Raw genomic sequence first — 20,289 nt, 5'->3', positions numbered from 1 at the left:
TCCGCTATTTTGGCCCCAACACTGCTTTTGGTGTTTCTTTTGCCCGCCGCTGCCACCATACGTAGAAACGTTTGTTTGCTCGTTTGGCAGGGCACCTAAAAATGCAATCCTGTAAACTGCTGGAGAATAGATTTATAACGTGTGTGGGTGCATATGTGTGTGTGTGTGTGTGTGTGTGTGTGTATACAGTGGTTGTCCAAAGTTTACAAACACTAATTTATGGAAGTGTAACACACGACAGTTAATGTTGAATACATGTATATAGTACATTCCTATAAACACCCCTATTTATTTATGGTAAATATATGTAGATGGTACATTTCTTTTGGAATCACAGTGAATGAAAATAACAAACAAGTGACTGGATTCATTGCTTGTAAAGCCTGTCATTATGTTTTTGTGTATGACAGCCACAAAACTGGTACATCATCTCTGCGAAATCACAGGTGTAGCTCTGTGACAGGAATGGCTGGGCGGTGACGTCACGGCAGAAGCAGGAAGGGAAACTGACACCAGTAGTACTGAAGTTCAAAGCGACGTTTGCCGTTTTATTTAAATACAAAAAATAAATAAAATATTTAAACACAAAAAACACTTGCTCACAGAGCAAAATAAAAATGTAAATAAAACAAATCACAAACACAAAATATACAAAACACAGGTCGGCTGAGCTGCAGCCTTCACTGATCCTGTCTCTTTTTAGTCTCGTTTTTCTCTCCTCGCTCTCTCCACTCTCACTCCTCATATACCCACCACAAGCGCAGAGAGCAGCAGGCTTGTATACCGTGGCCGAGGGGTTTAACTAGCTGGCAGTTATTCTGTTACCCCTCGGCCACAATCTGCACGAGTTTTATAAATTAAACTGCAGTGGATGGGGCTACCCATCCACGCTACAAAACAAAACAAACAAAATCGACTACGGCGTCCTAAATACATACACAAAACAATAACAAAATCAACTACAGCGTCCTAAATACATACACAAAACAATAACAAAATCAACTACGGCGTCCTAAATACATACACAAAACAATAACAAAATCGACTACGGCGTCCTAAATACATACACAAAACAATAACAAAATCGACTACGGCGTCCTAAATACATACACAAAACAATAACAAAATCAACTACGGCGTCCTAAATACATACACAAAACAATAACAAAACCCGCGGCGTTTCACCGTCATATTAAAACAATAAATCATAACAACAATAATAATAATAATAATAATAATAATAATAATAATAATAATAATAATCAAATACAAAATAACTCAGGGGCAGAGGGGGAAACCCCGTTCTAAAATAAACAAACCCTGTACAGGGCTGCTCGCCCTGTTATAAGCTCCCTTTCAACTGGTGGCACGAAAGGAATAGACAGGTATTTTATAGTAAAGTAAGTAGAGATAGTTAATATGGTACTATGTTAAAATATATCCAGACCACTAGAGAAGCCTATTGCATAAACTCAATCTGTGGAGAATGGTAGAGATATCTGTGTGTTAATGTGAGAGCGTGAGAGTCAGATGACACAGACAGTAGGTAAAGGACAAACAATTTGCGGGTTTGAGTCGGGTTGCAGGTCTTATTAAAGTGGGTTGGGTCGGGTTGAGGGTAAGAAGACGGTGTTGCAGCAGGTTGCTGTTTCAGGTCAGGTCCTGTAGTAGCGGGTCCGGGTCGGAAGAGGGTCTTAAAAATCGGACCGCGCAGGACTCTGACATGTGATTTAGATTTGCAACTAATCAAAATAAGTACAGATAAACAGACATGGAAATTAATAGCTGCTTGAGCCATTACAGAGTTTAAATAGACATAAGTATTTTATATATTTTTTTAAATTATGATTAAAAAAAAAAAAACAGTTTAGAGCAGTACCATAGCTTAGTAAATCTGTCCTAATCTTCTACCCAGTACAATCAGCCCGCTGACTCTTGGTATAAGTTCCACATACTGCATTGCAACACTAGTCCTTTCTTGAGCACCAAAGGGAAAATCAGGTACCCAGTGGCATTAAAAAAACAGATGCCTTTCCTGCATTGGATCTGCATGGCCTTTCCTTACCGCTTTTTTTTTTTTTGGTGAGTGCTGAGACAGGAGCTTCTACGCTGGAATAAAGCCTATTAATATGTTGCATTAATTCTAGCTCATTGGGTTTCAATCATGACCAGGTCCCATGAGCCCAAGTCTTGCAGTGCTTATGTTTACTGAGCTACAGAGGTGCTGTAAATCATAGACCTGCTTAATGGAGAGCTGTACAAAGAGAGAGGGAGAGAGAGCTTGGTGGTAAATGTTTTCAAATTAGCTGTCAAAGAGGAGCTTAACCCTTCCTTCATACACGTACACACACACACACACACACACACACACACCAGAAATCAAAGTGTTTCCATGGTAACTAGTGGAAGTGAACAGTGCCGAGAATAAATAAATACATGAGTAACAGAATCATGTCTTGCATTGTGTTGATGGCAGGCAGGTGGACATTTACGACTAAAAACGACATCTTGTTGAATTACTTCAGATTGCAGTTGGTGAATACATCCAATGGTAGGTCACATTTGTGTCTGCAGGTTGCAGAAACAGAGATTCCATACCAAGAGTTATGAATTCCAGTGCAGCCATTGAGTCATGGGACAAATTAGAAACCATATTAAAACCAGAGACCATAGTTATGCAGACTCCCAGATTCTTTCACCCTTCTTCAGCCTGTTCACGCAGATATAAAGATCACTACAGTCAAATCTGTTGTTCATACTGTATTTGGTTTCAAGCTGAGCCACCACTGCAACTCCTGTACAAATACTGTACATTCTTCAAGCAAGTGGGTGGAACAGCTTCCCCAAATGGAATGCATTTATCCAACCCAATTAAGCTTAAGAAGGGAGTACAGTAAGGGATCTTCTCGTCACTGGGAACAGTAACGAACATATGATGTGATTAAGTAAAATGGGGCCAAACTTCATGAACACATAAGTATTATGAAAAATGCTGTTTTCTGATTAAAGTGCCGTATTGTGGCACATGCACAGAAACATTACTCTCAAATTTAGCAAAGCTGTATGCAAGTCCAGATACTGTACATAGAAAAGACAGGTAGGTATGTTATTTCTTTACTATTCTTAAATATACATTGAATTTAAGTTTTAACCATGTTTAACCATCAATGTAGTTATTTGTTCGATATTGTATTTTAGATGTTATGTATTTCTTTAATTGTGACATATTTAAAGATATATATTTCAGAACAGCCCAATAGAAATATTGCATGTTTAAATGAATTACAAATAAACAAAAACATAAGTCAATACAGATGCATTTAACAACCTCCCCATAAACATCAGTGGAGCGGACAGCTTAAATACATGTCTATTAATAACCCATCTCTTCAGTATAGTGCAACCTGCAGCTCAATGAAGTGGACAGAGTATCTGCTTTTACTATGCTATTTCTTGGTTAAACATGGTTAAACCTTAAATGCAATGTATATGTATGAATAGTAAAAGTAACTGCCCTACCTGTCTTTCCTAATACCATATAAAGTCATAGCTTTGCTAAAGTTGAGAGCAATGCTTCTACACATGCTCTACGATACGACTGTTCAGAAAACAGCATTTTTCATAATAATTAGGTACTGTCTCATCCGAGCTTGCTCTATATTCCATAACCCTTTGTGCGCAGCGTGACGGAAGTAAAGGCGGAGTCGAGTATCTTGGTATGTGGAATACATTTGACTCAATTACGTACAGAAATGTTTCTGCTCCCTAACGAAGTGGAACCGAATAAAAATGCAAAAACAGGCTTGCAACATAAAGATATTTCTGCGTTATTGCACCATGTTACTATCGCGATAACTGTGGCTACCACTGTATGTCACTTATTATAATTATTAAGAGTAATATGTCAAAATACTACACATTCCTATATAAGAATAACCTATAGAAATCTTGTAGAAGGGTTATAAGCCACATGAACCAAATGTTTGGTCTGGATATCAGATCAGCCTGTCACATAAATGATTCTGTTTATGTTGCAGTGAGAGATTCATTTGGTAATGTTGACGAAACAATGTATGGATTTGTTGATTAGTTAAGTAGGCTACGTGTGTAAAAGATATGCCCAGTGCATCATTTGTTACATTTAAAATAGTTTAAGCTTTGCATAACCGGAAGGGTTGCATGTAGTTAAACTCGTGACAAAACGCAGCATGGAGTTATATATTACAATCCTATTACATTCCCATATTGCAAATACACACCCACCCAAAGTATAGATATGAATTTAGGTTATACACAAAAATTATAATAAAAGCACAAGTGTGCTTGTATTACACAGCCTATTTAGTCTGGAGATACAATGCATACCTTTAGTGACTGTCCAAGGATTGAATGTGGTATCTGTTCTCCCAATTCCTTCGATGCTTTCCATGTTCATAGTTAATTTGACTTTTATTTCCAGTGGGCTTAATTACAAAATGTTAATTATAGCGTTTAACAGAATTCAACTGTTGTGCAATGGGGAGTAACACTCAGGTTATTTAATGTTAGTATACTTCTGCACTGTGTGGATTATAAAGGTTTTTAACGGCCCTGCCGTGATAATCATAATAAATGCTAGCAAAAGTTTAAACTATAACAACTATAGCAGAATGCTCCAAAGAGTTGAAAGTCAAATAAAAATTAGATTTGATGCTGGTTAAAATTCTGAGTAAGCTCTGCATTCTCAAGAGGGTGTGCTATTCGTTTTCATTTTATACAACGAAGAAAGTGACTGAAATTATAATGCAAATATACATATTTAAATAGAATTGGAATTCTGACAGCTTTGCTGATGTGTGGTTTTATTTATTTTAATTTTTTTTTATTTTTAATTTTTACATTGAAAATATCAGGGCTGCAGTACATATTTGATTAATGGCCTTGAGATTATTATTATTTATTTATTTTTTAACAGTTTGAAAGAAAGAAGCCTAGAATAGTTTTAGATAGTTGAATGACTTCTTGGTTGCTGTTAACTGACAAACTCAAAATCTGTCATGCTGTATTTGGTCCCTGAGTCTGTTGCATAAACACCTAAAAAACACTCCAAACCCCTTCTCTCTGTAAGCTGTAATAAAACATGGAGGGCAAACCAAGATGTTTTAAACTATAATTACAGAATGACAAAATAAATAAAGAAATTAAATGAAGAAATTAAATCCAGAATATCTCACTGGTGTATGTACTGTAAACCCTGAAGTTGCTGTTGGGATTTCAGGGAGTCAGGTCCAGAATATCTCACTGGTGTATGTACTGTAAACCCTGAAGTTGCTGTTGGGATTTCAGGGAGTCAGGTCCAGAATATCTCACTGGTGTATGTACTGTAAACCCTGAAGTTGCTGTTGGGATTTCAGGGAGTCAAGCCCAGAATATCTCACTGGTGTATGTACTGTAAACCCTGAAGTTGCTGTTGGGATTTCAGGGAGTCAGGTCCAGAATATCTCACTGGTGTATGTACTGTAAACCCTGAAGTTGCTGTTGGGATTTCAGGGAGTCAGGTCCAGAATATCTCACTGGTGTATGTACTGTAAACCCTGAAGTTGCTGTTGGGTTTTCAGGGAGTCAGGCCCAGAATATCTCACTGGTGTATGTACTGTAAACCCTGAAGTTGCTGTTGGGATTTCAGGGAGTCAGGCCCAGAATATCTCACTGGCGTATGTACTGTAAACCCTGAAGTTGCTGTTGGGATTTCAGGGAGTCAGGCCCAGAATATCTCACTGGCGTATGTACTGCAAACCCTGAAGTTGCTGTTGGGATTTCAGGGAGTCAGGTCCAGAATATCTCACTGGTGTATGTACTGTAAACCCTGAAGTTGCTGTTGGGATTTCAGGGAGTCAGGCCCAGAATATCTCACTGGTGTATGTACTGTAAACCCTGAAGTTGCTGTTGGGATTTCAGGGAGTCAGGCCCAGAATATCTCACTGGTGTATGTACTGTAAACCCTGAAGTTGCTGTTGGGATTTCAGGGAGTCAGGTCCAGAATATCTCACTGGTGTATGTACTGTAAACCCTGAAGTTGCTGTTGGGTTTTCAGGGAGTCAGGTCCAGAATATCTCACTGGTGTATGTACTGTAAACCCTGAAGTTGCTGTTGGGTTTTCAGGGAGTCAAGCCCAGAATATCTCACTGGTGTATGTACTGTAAACCCTGAAGTTGCTGCTGGGATTTCAGGGAGTCAAGCCCAGAATATCTCACTGGTGTATGTACTGTAAACCCTGAAGTTGCTGTTGGGATTTCAGGGAGTCAAGCCAAGAATATCTCACTGGTGTATGTACTGTAAACCCTGAAGTTGCTGTTGGGATTTCAGGGAGTCAGGTCCAGAATATCTCACTGGTGTATGTACTGTAAACCCTGAAGTTGCTGTTGGGATTTCAGGGAGTCAGGTCCAGAATATCTCACTGGCGTATGTACTGTAAACCCTGAAGTTGCTGTTGGGATTTCAGGGAGTCAGGTCCAGAATATCACTGGCGTATGTACTGTAAACCCTGAAGTTGCTGTTGGGATTTCAGGGAGTCAAGCCAGATAGAATAATGTCAGCCTTGTCAGTTGACAAAAGTAAGTAAGGAGAATGGCAGTTAAAAGGGTACACAGCGCTCAGTCCATGGCACTGACAGTGCTAGTTTACCGGCTGAGGAGCTGCACCAGTTGGCTATGAAGCCTGTTGTTTTGTCGATTTCCTGTCTGTCACGACAGTAGGCCACAGTCAGTCTGTAGCACTGAAAGGTTCTGAACATTCTTTCCCCTATCCAGGTAATACCACTCATGTTGCAATCTAGTATAATTGCTAATTTAGATGAGTGTCAATTGCTGTTGATTACTAGTTTAAAAACATCAACAAGTCATCATGAACATCATGCTGTAATTTAGTTATTACAAAAGTTTGTCCATAAGGTTAGACAACAGTAAATGTGAATGTTGTCATATAGGAATGGGACAAGTGGGCACACAGCAGAATTACCAGTATTTCAGTTTGATACTCTACATTCCAGGACTGAATTAGAGATGGAGAATTCAAAGTTTGAGTAGAATACAACGTGATAATGTAACCTCCTTTTTATTAGCGAGTGATAATTCAAATGTAAAAATGAAATGTAAGCTAGCCTGTTCAGCTGATCCCCTCAATCCTGAACATTTTCTGACAGCCCCAAACACACTGTTAACTCTTAATACCAATGCATTTGCCTGTCTCCTGTAGAAACGTGCTCACCTATAATTTGCTCGTCTCCTAGCAACGGGCCTTTTAAAACTAAATATAACCGCTTAGAAAGGTGCTGATTTAGGATTGGCTCAGTTGGCCATTAAAACGCTGTGAGAACTGAGATGCAGTATACTATACCTTATTTCTGTCACCACAGTGAACACAAACTTTTTGTGGGGGAGTGACAGTGTTTTGCAGGCCTGTATAGGCACTGAAGGGAGCACCCACACTGTACTGTAGATCTGAGGGCATTTAGAGTGGAATATATCCTTGTATGTAGTGTTGAGATTTTGATGCAGTGCAGTCTGTGATTTTGGATTTCCAGTTGCTGTAATTTATGGTCAGTATTCATTGGTCATACACATTGTCCCGCAATATTGTAAATTGCTCCAAATTATATCTCCAGAAAAGATTGGAAATGTCCTTCACAAAATTACATAGCTCTCTGTCATATTTTGCCTTGTAAGAGATGTATTAGTTCTCAGAAAAAATAGGCACATAAATGAGCCTATTGTGGGTTCTGTGAGCAATTAAGGGGAGTAAAAGTATTCTATTGTTTGAGAGCTTTGGACCTGTTGAAAAGAAGATTGTTAGAAGATTGGCTAACATGCTGGGGAGGAGTAGCATCCTGACCAGAAAAAGAGAACATGGATAAACAGCAAAGTTATTATATATTGGCTGATGTTTAAAGGAATTGATTAAGATCTTATGTTTGAATATCAGCTCAGATAATGAGCCAGCGACCCACTGAGTCTATTTGTCTGATTCACTTTTTACACATCCCCTTCAGTCACTGTGTGCACAATTGTACTATGTTGTTAAGTTTCCTATCTATGCATTTAATTTATAATGCATAATGTTTTTTTTTCAAAGTTGTGGCAGGGCATCTTCTCAACCTCCATAGATTGAGTTCACACAAACTTTCACACAAAAGAATTTCTAAAAATTAAATAGAAAAATCGAGAGCAGTGAAACTGTGTTTAATGGCCACCGCAGTACAAAAAACACCAAAAAAATATTTTATAAGCAGCTCATTTATGCATTTGAAAAATAAAACAAAAAGTATGAAGTTATGCCAATGAAGATATGTGTAATGAAATATGATACAAAAGATAGATGCTTAACATATTTGAGCCCTGGTTTAGTTTAAATCTTAAACAGTGTACATAGGGTAGTATACACAGACTATTTTGCAGACCGAAAAATAAGGCCGTCCAACTATTAAATTTGAAAGAGAAAGAGAGTCCTTTTTGCTGTTAATCTGTTTCACGTAGATGCTTTTTTTTTCTTACTTTAAGTGACCCGTTCCAAGATTCTCAGATCCATGTATTTATTAGTGGTAGATGTTTGGATGCTTTTCCTTCTGCCGCAGATTTCTTTGGGGGTGGAGGATTCTGACAGACCCCTTACCTCCCCCATCGCGATCTTTGATTCACAAACAATTATTTGTATGTCTTCTGAACCTCTTGAGTCTTGATAGCAGAGCAATGTACCCTGAAGATCTTCTCCATAGCAGCTTTGAATTTTTAATCACATGAGTGAGGTTGCAGAGTAGTGGATATTAACACTGTGTAACACCCCTGAGTGTGAGTGAGGTTGCAGAGTAGTAGATATTAACACTGTGTAACACCCCTGAGACTGACAGAACCCCATCATGCTATTGCATGTCCTCGGCCTGTGAAAAGGACAGTAGAATCAGAGCTGCTCTGTCAGTGCTGTGCGTGAAGAATGTTGCACTAACCTTTTTAAAGGTGTGTTTAGAAGACCAGGTTCCTACCAGGAACTTTCCACTTCTACTCTTACCTATTTTGTTTTACAGCCAGCATTGCAGCAGGTTCGGTTTATTAAGACATGGCTGCACATTTCATCAGATTCTAAGCATATACAGTTGAAGTACTACAAGTGCGACCATCCTTGACATTTTAAAGTGTCCACGCACAAAGGACCAGCGTCCTTGTTTTAAAGTGAGTATTTGCACTTGTGCTCCATCTAAACGGGCTCTGTGTTGTGCAGTGTTAGGATTCATGACACATTATCTCAATTGAATTTGCTCTTCAAAAAAACACAGCTCTTAATTTGCCTATGAGCATGTGAGGGTTGTTTTTCAACGATCTCATGTGTCCATACTTAACAGAAATGAATCATGCAGAGAATTTAGACGATCCACTCTTCATTTTTTTCTTTTATTTTTTTTTCCTGACACTAAAATTGTTTGGCATGAATGTACAGTTTAATATTGGATCAACACCACTTTGTGAGGACATTGTGGTGTTTATCGATGCTGAAATGTCATTCTTGGAAAAAAGGTGGTGAAGCTACATCGTTTTCAAGAAAATAATACATTGAATAGTAATTGATAAAACCAAGTACAACGCAGTCATCGCAACATCAGTGTTCTGGTAAATAAGCAAATGTATGCCTTCCCATAGAGAGGGGTTCATTCATTCAGATATTTCATTCATTCAGTCATTAAAGTAATTAATCGACCCTAGAATGATCATTCACATGTTTGAAAACAGAGGGTTTTGCTCCAGTGGCGTTAATTAAGCGAGAACTGTGGGCTGGATAAGTGTATGAGTAAATAAACTGCCTTCCGATGGATAAACGCCCATAGGAGAAGTTATTAATCAAAGTTATTTCATTGAACAAGTATAGATATACGTCAAACCAACATATCCAGATACAATCAGGTACAAGTCGAAATCCCCTCATCTTTTTCTTTAAGTTACAGGTTGGTGTCAGTTTCATTAAGTGGCTGAGTCTTGTGCTGGTTTAAAAAGTAAAGCCTTTCTGAAGCTGGTTGTATCGCAGGAAATACAGATTCTCTGCTGAGTCGGTACATTTCTTTCCCATTCTGAGGGTGGGGAAGGGAAGATATCCCTCATGTTGTATGGAAGTGAGTGATACAGAAACCTCTCTTTCTGCTGCTTTACCAGTACATTACCTGCCCTTCACCCCTGCAGTACACAAACACGTACCAGTGTGGTATTCTCTGCACTGGTCTTGCCTGTTCCTACCAGTGAGTCTGATGAGAATACTGTGTTTTTGGAATAATTGAGTATGCTACTGGTATTGTATCTGCTACAGTACCTATCACCACATGTTGTTTTCAGTTGCCTACCATGTATTCTTCTTATCAACTGGAACTTTATACTGTTGCTTATTATTACTGTATATGATTCTGTGTTGTTCCACACTGTACTGACTACCCTCCATATGGAGGTAGAGAACCTGTGATGGGGATCAAGCAACCTGAAGACATAGTGTCAGTGCATGCTGCTTCTGCTTTCAGAATTCATTTATAGCTTTTATTTTCTTCCAGTCATAGTACATAAGTATGAAAATAAAATAAGTAGAGCTCTGTGATGTGGTGCATTTACTGAACTCCTGCTATTTCCTCTCCTCCAGACGTGCTGGTTAATGGGCAGCCCTGTGACTGTGACATTGTGGCTGAATGTGAAGTTGGTGATCTCGTGCCCCTGGAAGTCAAGCTGACCAATCGGAGTAAGCATGCTGTGGGTCCCTTCGCCCTGACTGTCATCCCCTTCCAGGACTACCAGAACGGGGTCCACAACTACGAGCTCCAGGACGTTGTCACCTTTGTGGGCTCCAACACCTTCTACATCGACTCGGTGAGTGAAGACACTGGCATTAACTTTCCGCTCATATACTGTCAGAAATACTGAGCTGGTGTTTAATATGGCATTCTCTTGTACCTTCTGTATAAGTTAACTGCCAAAGGAAAAGTATTTAATTAGCCCAGCTCTCTTCCCAGATAAATAATTTCCCTCCCCATTAAGGTGTTATTTTCATTCTAATAATTTTTTTTTTATATAAACTCTGAAAGTGATGTGTTATTTCTACTGGTACCGATTTGTGCATCAAAAGAAGGAAAAAAACAAGCATCTAATGATTTTGAGCTCCTTCATAACTGATGCCAAGGGGTTCCTGCATTTTGCTAAGAATAGCATTAGTTAATAACACAAACAATTGCCCAGCAGCATTTCTACATATGTATGGGATTATTAGATTGTGGTATAAATTGCTGTTGATTTCAAATGGGTTTGTTCTAGCCTGTAAGTCATATTGGATGTGCACGATTACTATCTTCAGGAGGAAGGGGGAGTATATCAGATTTTCCAAACAATTTAGTCAACAACACCCTTAACATATAGTAAGACATTGAAACATGTGAGTCACTGGAAAGGCAGCAATTACATTACTGAGGAGCAGTTATTTCTTGAAGTTTTACAAGAACTCAGACATCCTAGAAGCCTCTCACTCTCACCCTCAGTGACCAATCAGACTAAAGGAGAATGCAGGCATGCAGGATACGTGCAGTGTTGAAATATCTGGGAGGAGCAATCACTTACTTTAGTTCATTAGTATCTTAAATAAAAATTCTATAGAAACTGAATCCATGTTTAAGACAATGGGTATGTCTTTATGAAGGAAAGCTGTGAGACCTCTTCAATTCTATAGAAACTGAATCCATGTTTAAGACAATGGGTATGTCTTTATGAAGGAAAGCTGTGAGACCTCTTCAATTCTATAGAAACTGAATCCATGTTTAAGACAATGGGTATGTCTTTATGAAGGAAAGCTGTGAGACCTCTTCAATTCTATAGAAACTGAATCCATGTTTAAGACAATGGGTATGTCTTTATGAAGGAAAGCTGTGAGACCTCTTCAATTCTATAGAAACTGAATCCATGTTTAAGACAATGGGTATGTCTTTATGAAGGAAAGCTGTGAGACCTCTTCAATTCTATAGAAACTGAATCCATGTTTAAGACAATGGGTATGTCTTTATGAAGGAAAGCTGTGAGACCTCTTCAATTCTATAGAAACTGAATCCATGTTTAAGACAATGGGTATGTCTTTATGAAGGAAAGCTGTGAGACCTCTTCAATTCTATAGAAACTGAATCCATGTTTAAGACAATGGGTATGTCTTTATGAAGGAAAGCTGTGAGACCTCTTCAATTCTATAGAAACTGAATCCATGTTTAAGACAATGGGTATGTCTTTATGAAGGAAAGCTGTGAGACCTCTTCAATTCTATAGAAACTGAATCCATGTTTAAGACAATGGGTATGTCTTTATGAAGGAAAGCTGTGAGACCTCTTCAATTCTATAGAAACTGAATCCATGTTTAAGACAATGGGTATGTCTTTATGAAGGAAAGCTGTGAGACCTCTTCAATTCTATAGAAACTGAATCCATGTTTAAGACAATGGGTATGTCTTTAAGAAGGAAAGCTGTGAGACCTCTTCAATTCTATAGAAACTGAATCCATGTTTAAGACAATGGGTATGTCTTTATGAAGGAAAGCTGTGAGACCTCTTCAATTCTATAGAAACTGAATCCATGTTTAAGACAATGGGTATGTCTTTATGAAGGAAAGCTGTGAGACCTCTTCAATTCTATAGAAACTGAATCCATGTTTAAGACAATGGGTATGTCTTTAAGAAGGAAAGCTGTGAGACCTCTTCAATTCTATAGAAACTGAATCCATGTTTAAGACAATGGGTATGTCTTTAAGAAGGAAAGCTGTGAGACCTCTTCAATTCTATAGAAACTGAATCCATGTTTAAGACAATGGGTATGTCTTTATGAAGGAAAGCTGTGAGACCTCTTCAATTCTATAGAAACTGAATCCATGTTTAAGACAATGGGTATGTCTTTAAGAAGGAAAGCTGTGAGACCTCTTCAATTCTATAGAAACTGAATCCATGTTTAAGACAATGGGTATGTCTTTATGAAGGAAAGCTGTGAGACCTCTTCAGTGATGTTAGTACGTATTGGGTGGATTTACTGGAATTATTTTGTTGGGTCTATGTACTGTAATCACAGTTCATTTATTTTAATTATCTTGAACTGCTTACCAAAAAGAGTAAGCAGAAGCTTTCATTTTTCCACCAAACACCCAGCCCCTGATATTCACCACCTGCTGCCTGCATTGGTATTGCTGATGCAGAAAAGCTCTTACCAGACAATGAAACACAAGTTGAAAGACTTTGTGACATGTATTTTAAATGTAATTGATCCTGTTGCACAAGCTGTAGATATCTGGATGTGTTCAATAAAAATGTAATTACTGGTATACTGGTAACTTTTTTAACATTTTATTCTGGTGATTTGATGATTGTTTTAAAGTCATTTATTCTTAGCCGTATGTATTGACAATAGCAAAACTAATGACACGTCTGCAATTATTATTATCATTATTATTATTATCATTATTATTATTATTATCATTATTATTATTATTATCATTATTATTATTATTATCATTATTATTATTATTATTATTATTATTTGGGAGACGCCTTTATCCAAGGTGACTTGCATGTGTTACAGGGCAATACAAGGTTACAGTGCTGGTTACAGTGTAGTTTACAGTAAGAGCAGATAATAATACTTCTAGAATACAATATGCGATAAGAAGTAACATGTTTCTTTGGAAAAGCTGAGCTATTTTCTTACATGTGTTACAGGGCAATACAGGGTTACAGTGTAGTTTACAGTAAGTGCAGATAATGATACTACTAGAATAAAAAATGAGATAAGAAGTAACATGTTTTTTTTGAAAAGCTAAGCTATTTTCTTTTTCTTTCTAAATTTCAGGTAAATCCCACTGAGAATTGTGTCTGTGATGGTGCCCTCCTCTTCCTTTACACCGGCGATTTCTACCTGAACATCAAGTTCCACGATGACAGCTCCAGCCGGGAGCTGCCTCTGGACTGGTTCTGCCTGCCCAGTGTCCACATTAAAGCCCTGGAGCCAGCGCTTCCACATTAAAGCCCTGGAGCCAGCGCTTCCACATTAAAGCCCTGGAGCCAGCGCTTCCACATTAAAGCCCTGGAGCCAGCGCTTCCACATTAAAGCCCTGGAGCCAGCGCTTCCACATTAAAGCCCTGGAGCCAGCGCTTCCACATTAAAGCCCTGGAGCCAGCGCTTCCACCTTAAAGCCCTGGAGCCAGTGCTTCAAACGATGCTGTAAACCATCCCTCATTGTTTTCTCTTCCCCATCAGACTCATGTATTCGCTTTCTGCAGTTACTGTTGGGAGATGTGCTTTGGATAAGCTTGGTCCTGCAGTTACACCCAGACCCAAGTGATGCAAGGTCAGCAGCGATAGAGCACCACAGGGAGTGGTTTGACCTCTGCATGCTGTTTGACATCATCTGTTGGTAGTATTGTTCATATTTAATTTTGAAATTAAAGTTTATTATTCTTAAGGGTTATTACAATAAATTATTTCTGGCTGCTAGAATACTCATTTCTACTAGATGTGTGTGTGTGGGGGGGGGGGGGGGGGGTAATTGACCTTTATTGTATAGCGCCTTGTATAATATTCTATATATATATATAAACACAGGCACAAGCATGCTGTATAAACAAATGTATGCCAAATCCACCAGACCTGCAGTTTGGTTATTTTATCTAGAGTGTGTTTAAGAAAACAGTTTGTGGAAGCAATTCAAGAATAGTGTGAGATTGTACGACTGCGTTATTTATGAAGGGAGGCATACTCTAGGGCAGTAAAAGGTGTTGGAGGAGGAGCTATTGAAGAGACACTTTGCTAATAACTTGCAATATATTTGCTCTTCCATGAGTACAGTTAAATCATTAGTTCCAAATGTAATGTCCACTGTGATAAACTGTAAAAGTAATGTTGAATATATTGTACAAGAGATGACAGCCTGGAAATGAATTTACTGTTTATGTGCACTTGTGACTGTCTGATTCCAGTCATGCAGAATGAGGACATGGTATTTCAGGTTCAGGGAGCACTGACTACAGTATATAGATTCCGCTCCTGTTTGCATACCAGCTGACACACTGAGGTCATTTCTTTCTCTTACCTGAGTCAAAGGTGTGTCCTGCCCTGCCTCCTTCTTTAAAAAAAAATATTACCATAGAACACTCTAGTATTTTTTCTATATTGGAGAGTTCTATGTTAATGTTTAACCAAAATACCATGACAGTATTTTCATTGACTGTGTCCATGGTGTTTAGATGTTCCACAAACAACATACAGGAATCTGCTTCATTGTTTGGGAATTAAGACAATAAAAAGCCCCTCTGTTTGCCTTGTGAACGTCAGTCGGCTCAGGGAGGGTGTATACTGATATGCTGTACTGTCTGGTGATATGTAATAGGTGATTTGAACGGGGGCTGGTCATTTCTGGAACACTGTACTGTGTCTGTAGCAACCTTGACTGTTTGATTTTTGAGTGTTTAGTAACGTTTGTCATACGTTGACGTCTTAAGATAAAAATGCTCATTTACAAGTTATTAATACCAATATTCTTCTGTGTTGAGGAGCATGGGCTGTTCCTCTGGGATGCCTGTTGAAGGTGTTGTATATTTCAAAGGGGACAGGATTGGGGTGTAGTTGCTCCTCCCATCCTGTATTCATGCTAGCCTTTATTGTGTGTTACTTTCCATTGTTCCTATTACACTTCAGCACTCTTTTATGTGATTAATAAAACCTTGAGTTGTTGGCATTTGGTTTGGTTTCCATTATTGGACAGAAGTTAATTACATTTTCTTTTGAGTTTAATTACATTTTATTCCTTCACAGCTGACTTGTTTATTTGCACCCACAAGAAGTCTTTCATCTGTGAAAAAAAACCTGATGATTAGCCAAACTCATGCATTAGTTATCACAAGTGTATTAACTGCGTGTTACATAAATAGATCTCAAAGTGCTTTAGAAACAAACTGGGACATAAAGAATAGTCTTCATAAAGATTGCCAGTACTATACAACATTACAAATATATTTACTGGGTACCATAAAGGGGTCACTAATTTACTTATGCTCAGTGATGATACTTTTGTGAATGTGTGAAACTGTTCTCTTACAAAGTAAAAAAGGAAGGGCTCCATTATCATTAACCTTTCTAACGTTTTCCGTCTGATGTTTATTAATTGCTAATTAAAGTCATAAGAGATAATGACACCTGACTAACATTATTAATTGATATGTGTTATTAAACCCCATAATGATGTTGTTAACATAGGCAGCTCATACCAAGTTGATGCTGGTTCAGTCTTATGAGACCGGTTAAGATGCCCATGTCTTTATTAATTAAAAGACACAACAGACATATTAGCTGCAGCATAAGCGCAAGTAGATTACCCAGGGATAAAAAGACTCAATGATCATTTTGTTCTATCACAAAACAGCGGCAGTCACTCGAGCCACTGCATCATTGCACACAACGTTCACTGTGGAATTATTTTGACAGCCCACATGTGCATGCACCACGGCTCAGTCATAATATTACACCATCGCTATCAGAAAATCAGCCGCCTGTCAACATGGGGTATTTTTACAAGAATCATCAGGAATGGTGAAGATGTCTCTATGCCCTGAACTGTTTCTGGGGTGAGGAAAATTAACCGTTTTCTGATCAGGACTGGTGAGGATCTCTATGCCCTGACCTGTTTCTGGGTTGAGGAAAATTAACCGTTTTCTGTCCACTCTACTATGTAGTATTAACCTCACACCATAATCCTTTATAAACATTTTTATAGTAAAACAAAAAAAACACCTCTTGTCAGTATAAAATTGATTCAATGAATTGTAGCTGCCTTCTTGTGAAGAAATCTCAGGCAGGTTATAAAGCATTACAGCTGTCTTTGTTCTCCCCTTGAAAGACACTCGCCTATGCAAAACTTCTGCAAGATCCTCAATCCCAGCGCATGATCAGAACAGCGACACACCCTGCTGGATTCACTGTTTCATACCATCAATTATTTCATACACACGGTAGACTGGAAAATATTTTTGGTAACCATAAAGCATGTTACACTGTATATGTTCTGCAAGTTGCAATGATCTTTCTATCTGCAAGAGGTTTATAGTAAAGGAGCTTGGAGTGTGTTTTACACTAGGGTGCTAAGCACAACTTGTGGCTCAGTAACTAATCAGCCTACCCTTTTCAATACTGTCTAAATATACAGTCTAGGAAGGACACAAAACCAGGCTAAATATAGTCTAGGAAGGACACAAAACCAGGCTAAATATACAGTCAAGGAAGGACACAAAACCAGGCTAAATATTTGAAAAAAACTAAATGGTGAACAGGCCACAAGTTTTTAACTTTGAGAAGTTACTAACCCCTGACAAAATCTATTTCAGTCTGCTATTTCTGCTCCTATCATTTTGTCATGTCTAAAGCAGATACTGTAAAGTGATTGTAGCTAATAACACCATTCCATACATCTCCCCTGTTATGCACTTCCATTGTTTACATATATCCATGTCTCAAAAGTCCAGTCTGCACTCCCATTGTTTACATATAAAAATATTTTTCTTTTCTCATTCTGTTTTTGCTGTTTTCACAGAGACTATGCACAGGCCTGTCAGCGTGTAGTGACAGCAGTTGCTGGCAGGACCAAAAGGCTGCTTCGGTTGTGGTTGCTTGCAATCTCTCCAACAGCATCTCAATGTCATTTTGGTGACAGCTTTTGCATCAGCATTACGAGGGCTGTTAGTTCATTGTAACAAGCGGGCTTCCCTCAGTCTCATGGGAGTATTGACTGAGTGGTATTGCCAGTAGCTTGCTGTGCAAACTACTGGCAAAACCACTCAGCAGTACCGTACCAGTACCGAGGTCACCAACCTGCTCCGTTCTCGACCCGGTACCATACCGTACCGGACCAGGACTGAGGTATCGTACTGTCCCGGTGCTATAGTTATCGAACCGTCCTGCACCAACCTTGTGCCAAAGTCACCGAATCGACCCGGTACCATATCGTACCTACCCGGTGATATAGTCACCAAACCTGGTTCTGACCAGTACCGTACTGAACCAAGCTGGTACCGACCCGCTACCGACAAGTTTTTTGAAAGGAGCTTAGCGGCTTTGACCACCTATGAAGGATATTATTCCTCGCTGGAGTCTTAATGTGGTGCTTGATGCACTCATGAAGCCTCTATTTGAGCCCTTGCATGCAACTGCTCAAAGCAGCTTTCTTGCTTGCAATCACCTCCGCAAAGCGGGTTAGTGAGATGCAGGTATTCTCAATTGCAAAAGCCTGCTTAATTTTTGAAGCCAGGATAAAGGTTATCTATGTACCAATCCTGCTTTTTTGTTAAAAACTATCTTGACATTCAATGTCAACCAATCTGTGGAATTGGAGCCTTTCCATTCCCCTCCTTTCCATTCTGACAGAGAGCGGCAGCTCCATACGCTGTGTCCGGGCCCTGGCATATTATGTTGACAGGATGACAAGTTGGTGGCAGTCCGAACTATTTTTTGTCTGCTATGGTGCAAAGTCTCATGGTCAAGCCCTGTCTAAGCAGAGGCTGTCCAAATGGATAGCAAACATGGTCAGGACTGCTTATGAGCGAGCCCAATTGCCCCCTCCAGAAAAGCTCACTGCCCATTCCACCAGGGGCATGGCATTTACAATGCAGTGGTGTGGGCTACTTCCCATACCTTTACTAGGTTCAATCCTTAATGTCGTGGATCCTCAAAACCCTGGTTTTGGAACTAGAGTGTTAAGGGCAGCTTCTCAGTCAACCCTAACAACACAGGCATAGAGTTGAGTTTCTCCCTCAATTTTTTAGCCCTAGCTACTTGTTACTGGGGTCCCGAATGGTAACACACAAGGCAGCCTTGGTTTAGCCTTGTAGCATTCCGGTTGTGCAGCAATCTTGCCCTTGCAACGGCTTGGGTATACTGACCCATTCGGTAATGGTTAGATTTCGTACTTGAAAGGGAATGTTAGGTTCTTATCATAACCCTGGTTCCCTGAAATAGAAATGTAACCATTAACCTTCAAAGTCGCTGCATCCATGATTGCAGCAGGCTTGAAGGAAAAATTATGCTGAGATCTGTGAACACAGTCATTTATACCCTTGGAGTGGGAATGCCTGTATCACAGGCTGAGCATCTTATTCAGGTTTTGGGTCTTTAGGAGATAACTACTCATTTAGTAATGGTTATATTTCTATTTCAGGGAACCAGGGTTATGATAATAACTTAATGTTTAGAGTACTCTCTCCTCTAATTATAAACCTGTTTACTTTATTTTGTATGACGTGTTTTCATGGAAATTAATGGCTGCTGTTCTTGAAAATGAACACAGTTTTAAGTATTAATGATTAGGGGGCTCCTGAGTGGTGCATCCGGTAAAGGCGCTCTGCATGGAGTGCAGGATGCGCCTTATAGCCTGGAGGTTGCCGGTTCGAGTCCAGGCTATTCCACTGCCGGCCGTGGATGGGAGCTCCTAGGGGGCGGCATACAAATGGCCGAGCGCCGCCAGGGGGGGACAGCTTAGGTCGGCCAGGGTGTCCTCGGCTCAACACGCACCAGAGACCCCTGTAGACTTGCCAGGCGCCTGCCCAGAGCTGCGTTGTCCTCCTACACTGTAGCTTTGGGTTGGCTGCACGGCGGGCCTGCAGAGTGAAAAGAAGCGGTCGGCTGACGGCAAGATGTAAGAAATGATACTTCAGACTGATGTCTGGCACAGCCATCATCAACAGAGTACAATGACAGGTGACATGAGCACATTTTTCATTCCAACAAATGCATTATCAACGGACCCTCATGAACCCTGTAGTGATGCACAGTATAGCCTGCTGCAGTATGTGATATGTAGACTTTGTTCTCTCCTATGTTACCATTCTGATCTTATTGAGGCTGCCACAGGAAACAAGACAACCTCACCACAGCATGCAACACAATCGACTTTTTTTCTACTGTTCTCAGACTGCCAAAAGCCACGAATTACAATCTATCAATAAGATTATTAACTTGGAATGCTTTAAATATTTTATTATTGCTGTCTCTCAGAAGACAACACGTGTTTAATAAATGATTCAATTCTAGTCAACTGCAAGAAAAAAAGAAAAAAAGAAAGAAAAACGGAAACATAGAAATTCTTTGCTTGACCAAAAGCAATGAAATTTTGAAAAGAATACACACTCTAATAGGCACTCTGCTGTGCATTCTGCCTGGGCGTGCGCCCAGGGGTGTTATTATCTCGTTAGTAGGGCAGCTATTGACAGATAAATCTTCACAAATGGTT

At 39.4% G+C, this 20,289-nt stretch overlaps 1 protein-coding gene across 5 annotated transcripts in view; it reads left to right on the top strand.

The window, feature by feature from the left end:
• trappc9 (trafficking protein particle complex subunit 9) overlaps nt 1-15,750 on the top strand; it is a 383,858-nt gene extending 368,108 nt beyond the window's left edge. For all 5 annotated transcript variants that reach the window (XM_059010260.1, XM_059010253.1, XM_059010235.1 and 2 more), the window contains 2 exons: nt 10,645-10,868; nt 13,866-15,750. In XM_059010260.1, coding sequence (XP_058866243.1) covers nt 10,645-10,868; nt 13,866-14,039 — 398 coding nt within the window. In that variant the 3' untranslated portion in view covers nt 14,040-15,750. The remainder of the gene's footprint in view (nt 1-10,644; nt 10,869-13,865) is intronic.
• The last annotated feature ends 4,539 nt before the right edge of the window (nt 15,751-20,289 follow it).

This window comes from Acipenser ruthenus, chromosome 3 (genome assembly GCF_902713425.1).
Source record: "Acipenser ruthenus chromosome 3, fAciRut3.2 maternal haplotype, whole genome shotgun sequence".
Lineage (NCBI taxonomy): Eukaryota > Metazoa > Chordata > Actinopteri > Acipenseriformes > Acipenseridae > Acipenser > Acipenser ruthenus.
Note: the sequence above shows the minus strand (reverse complement) of the source record. Positions and strands in the feature narration are given on the sequence as shown.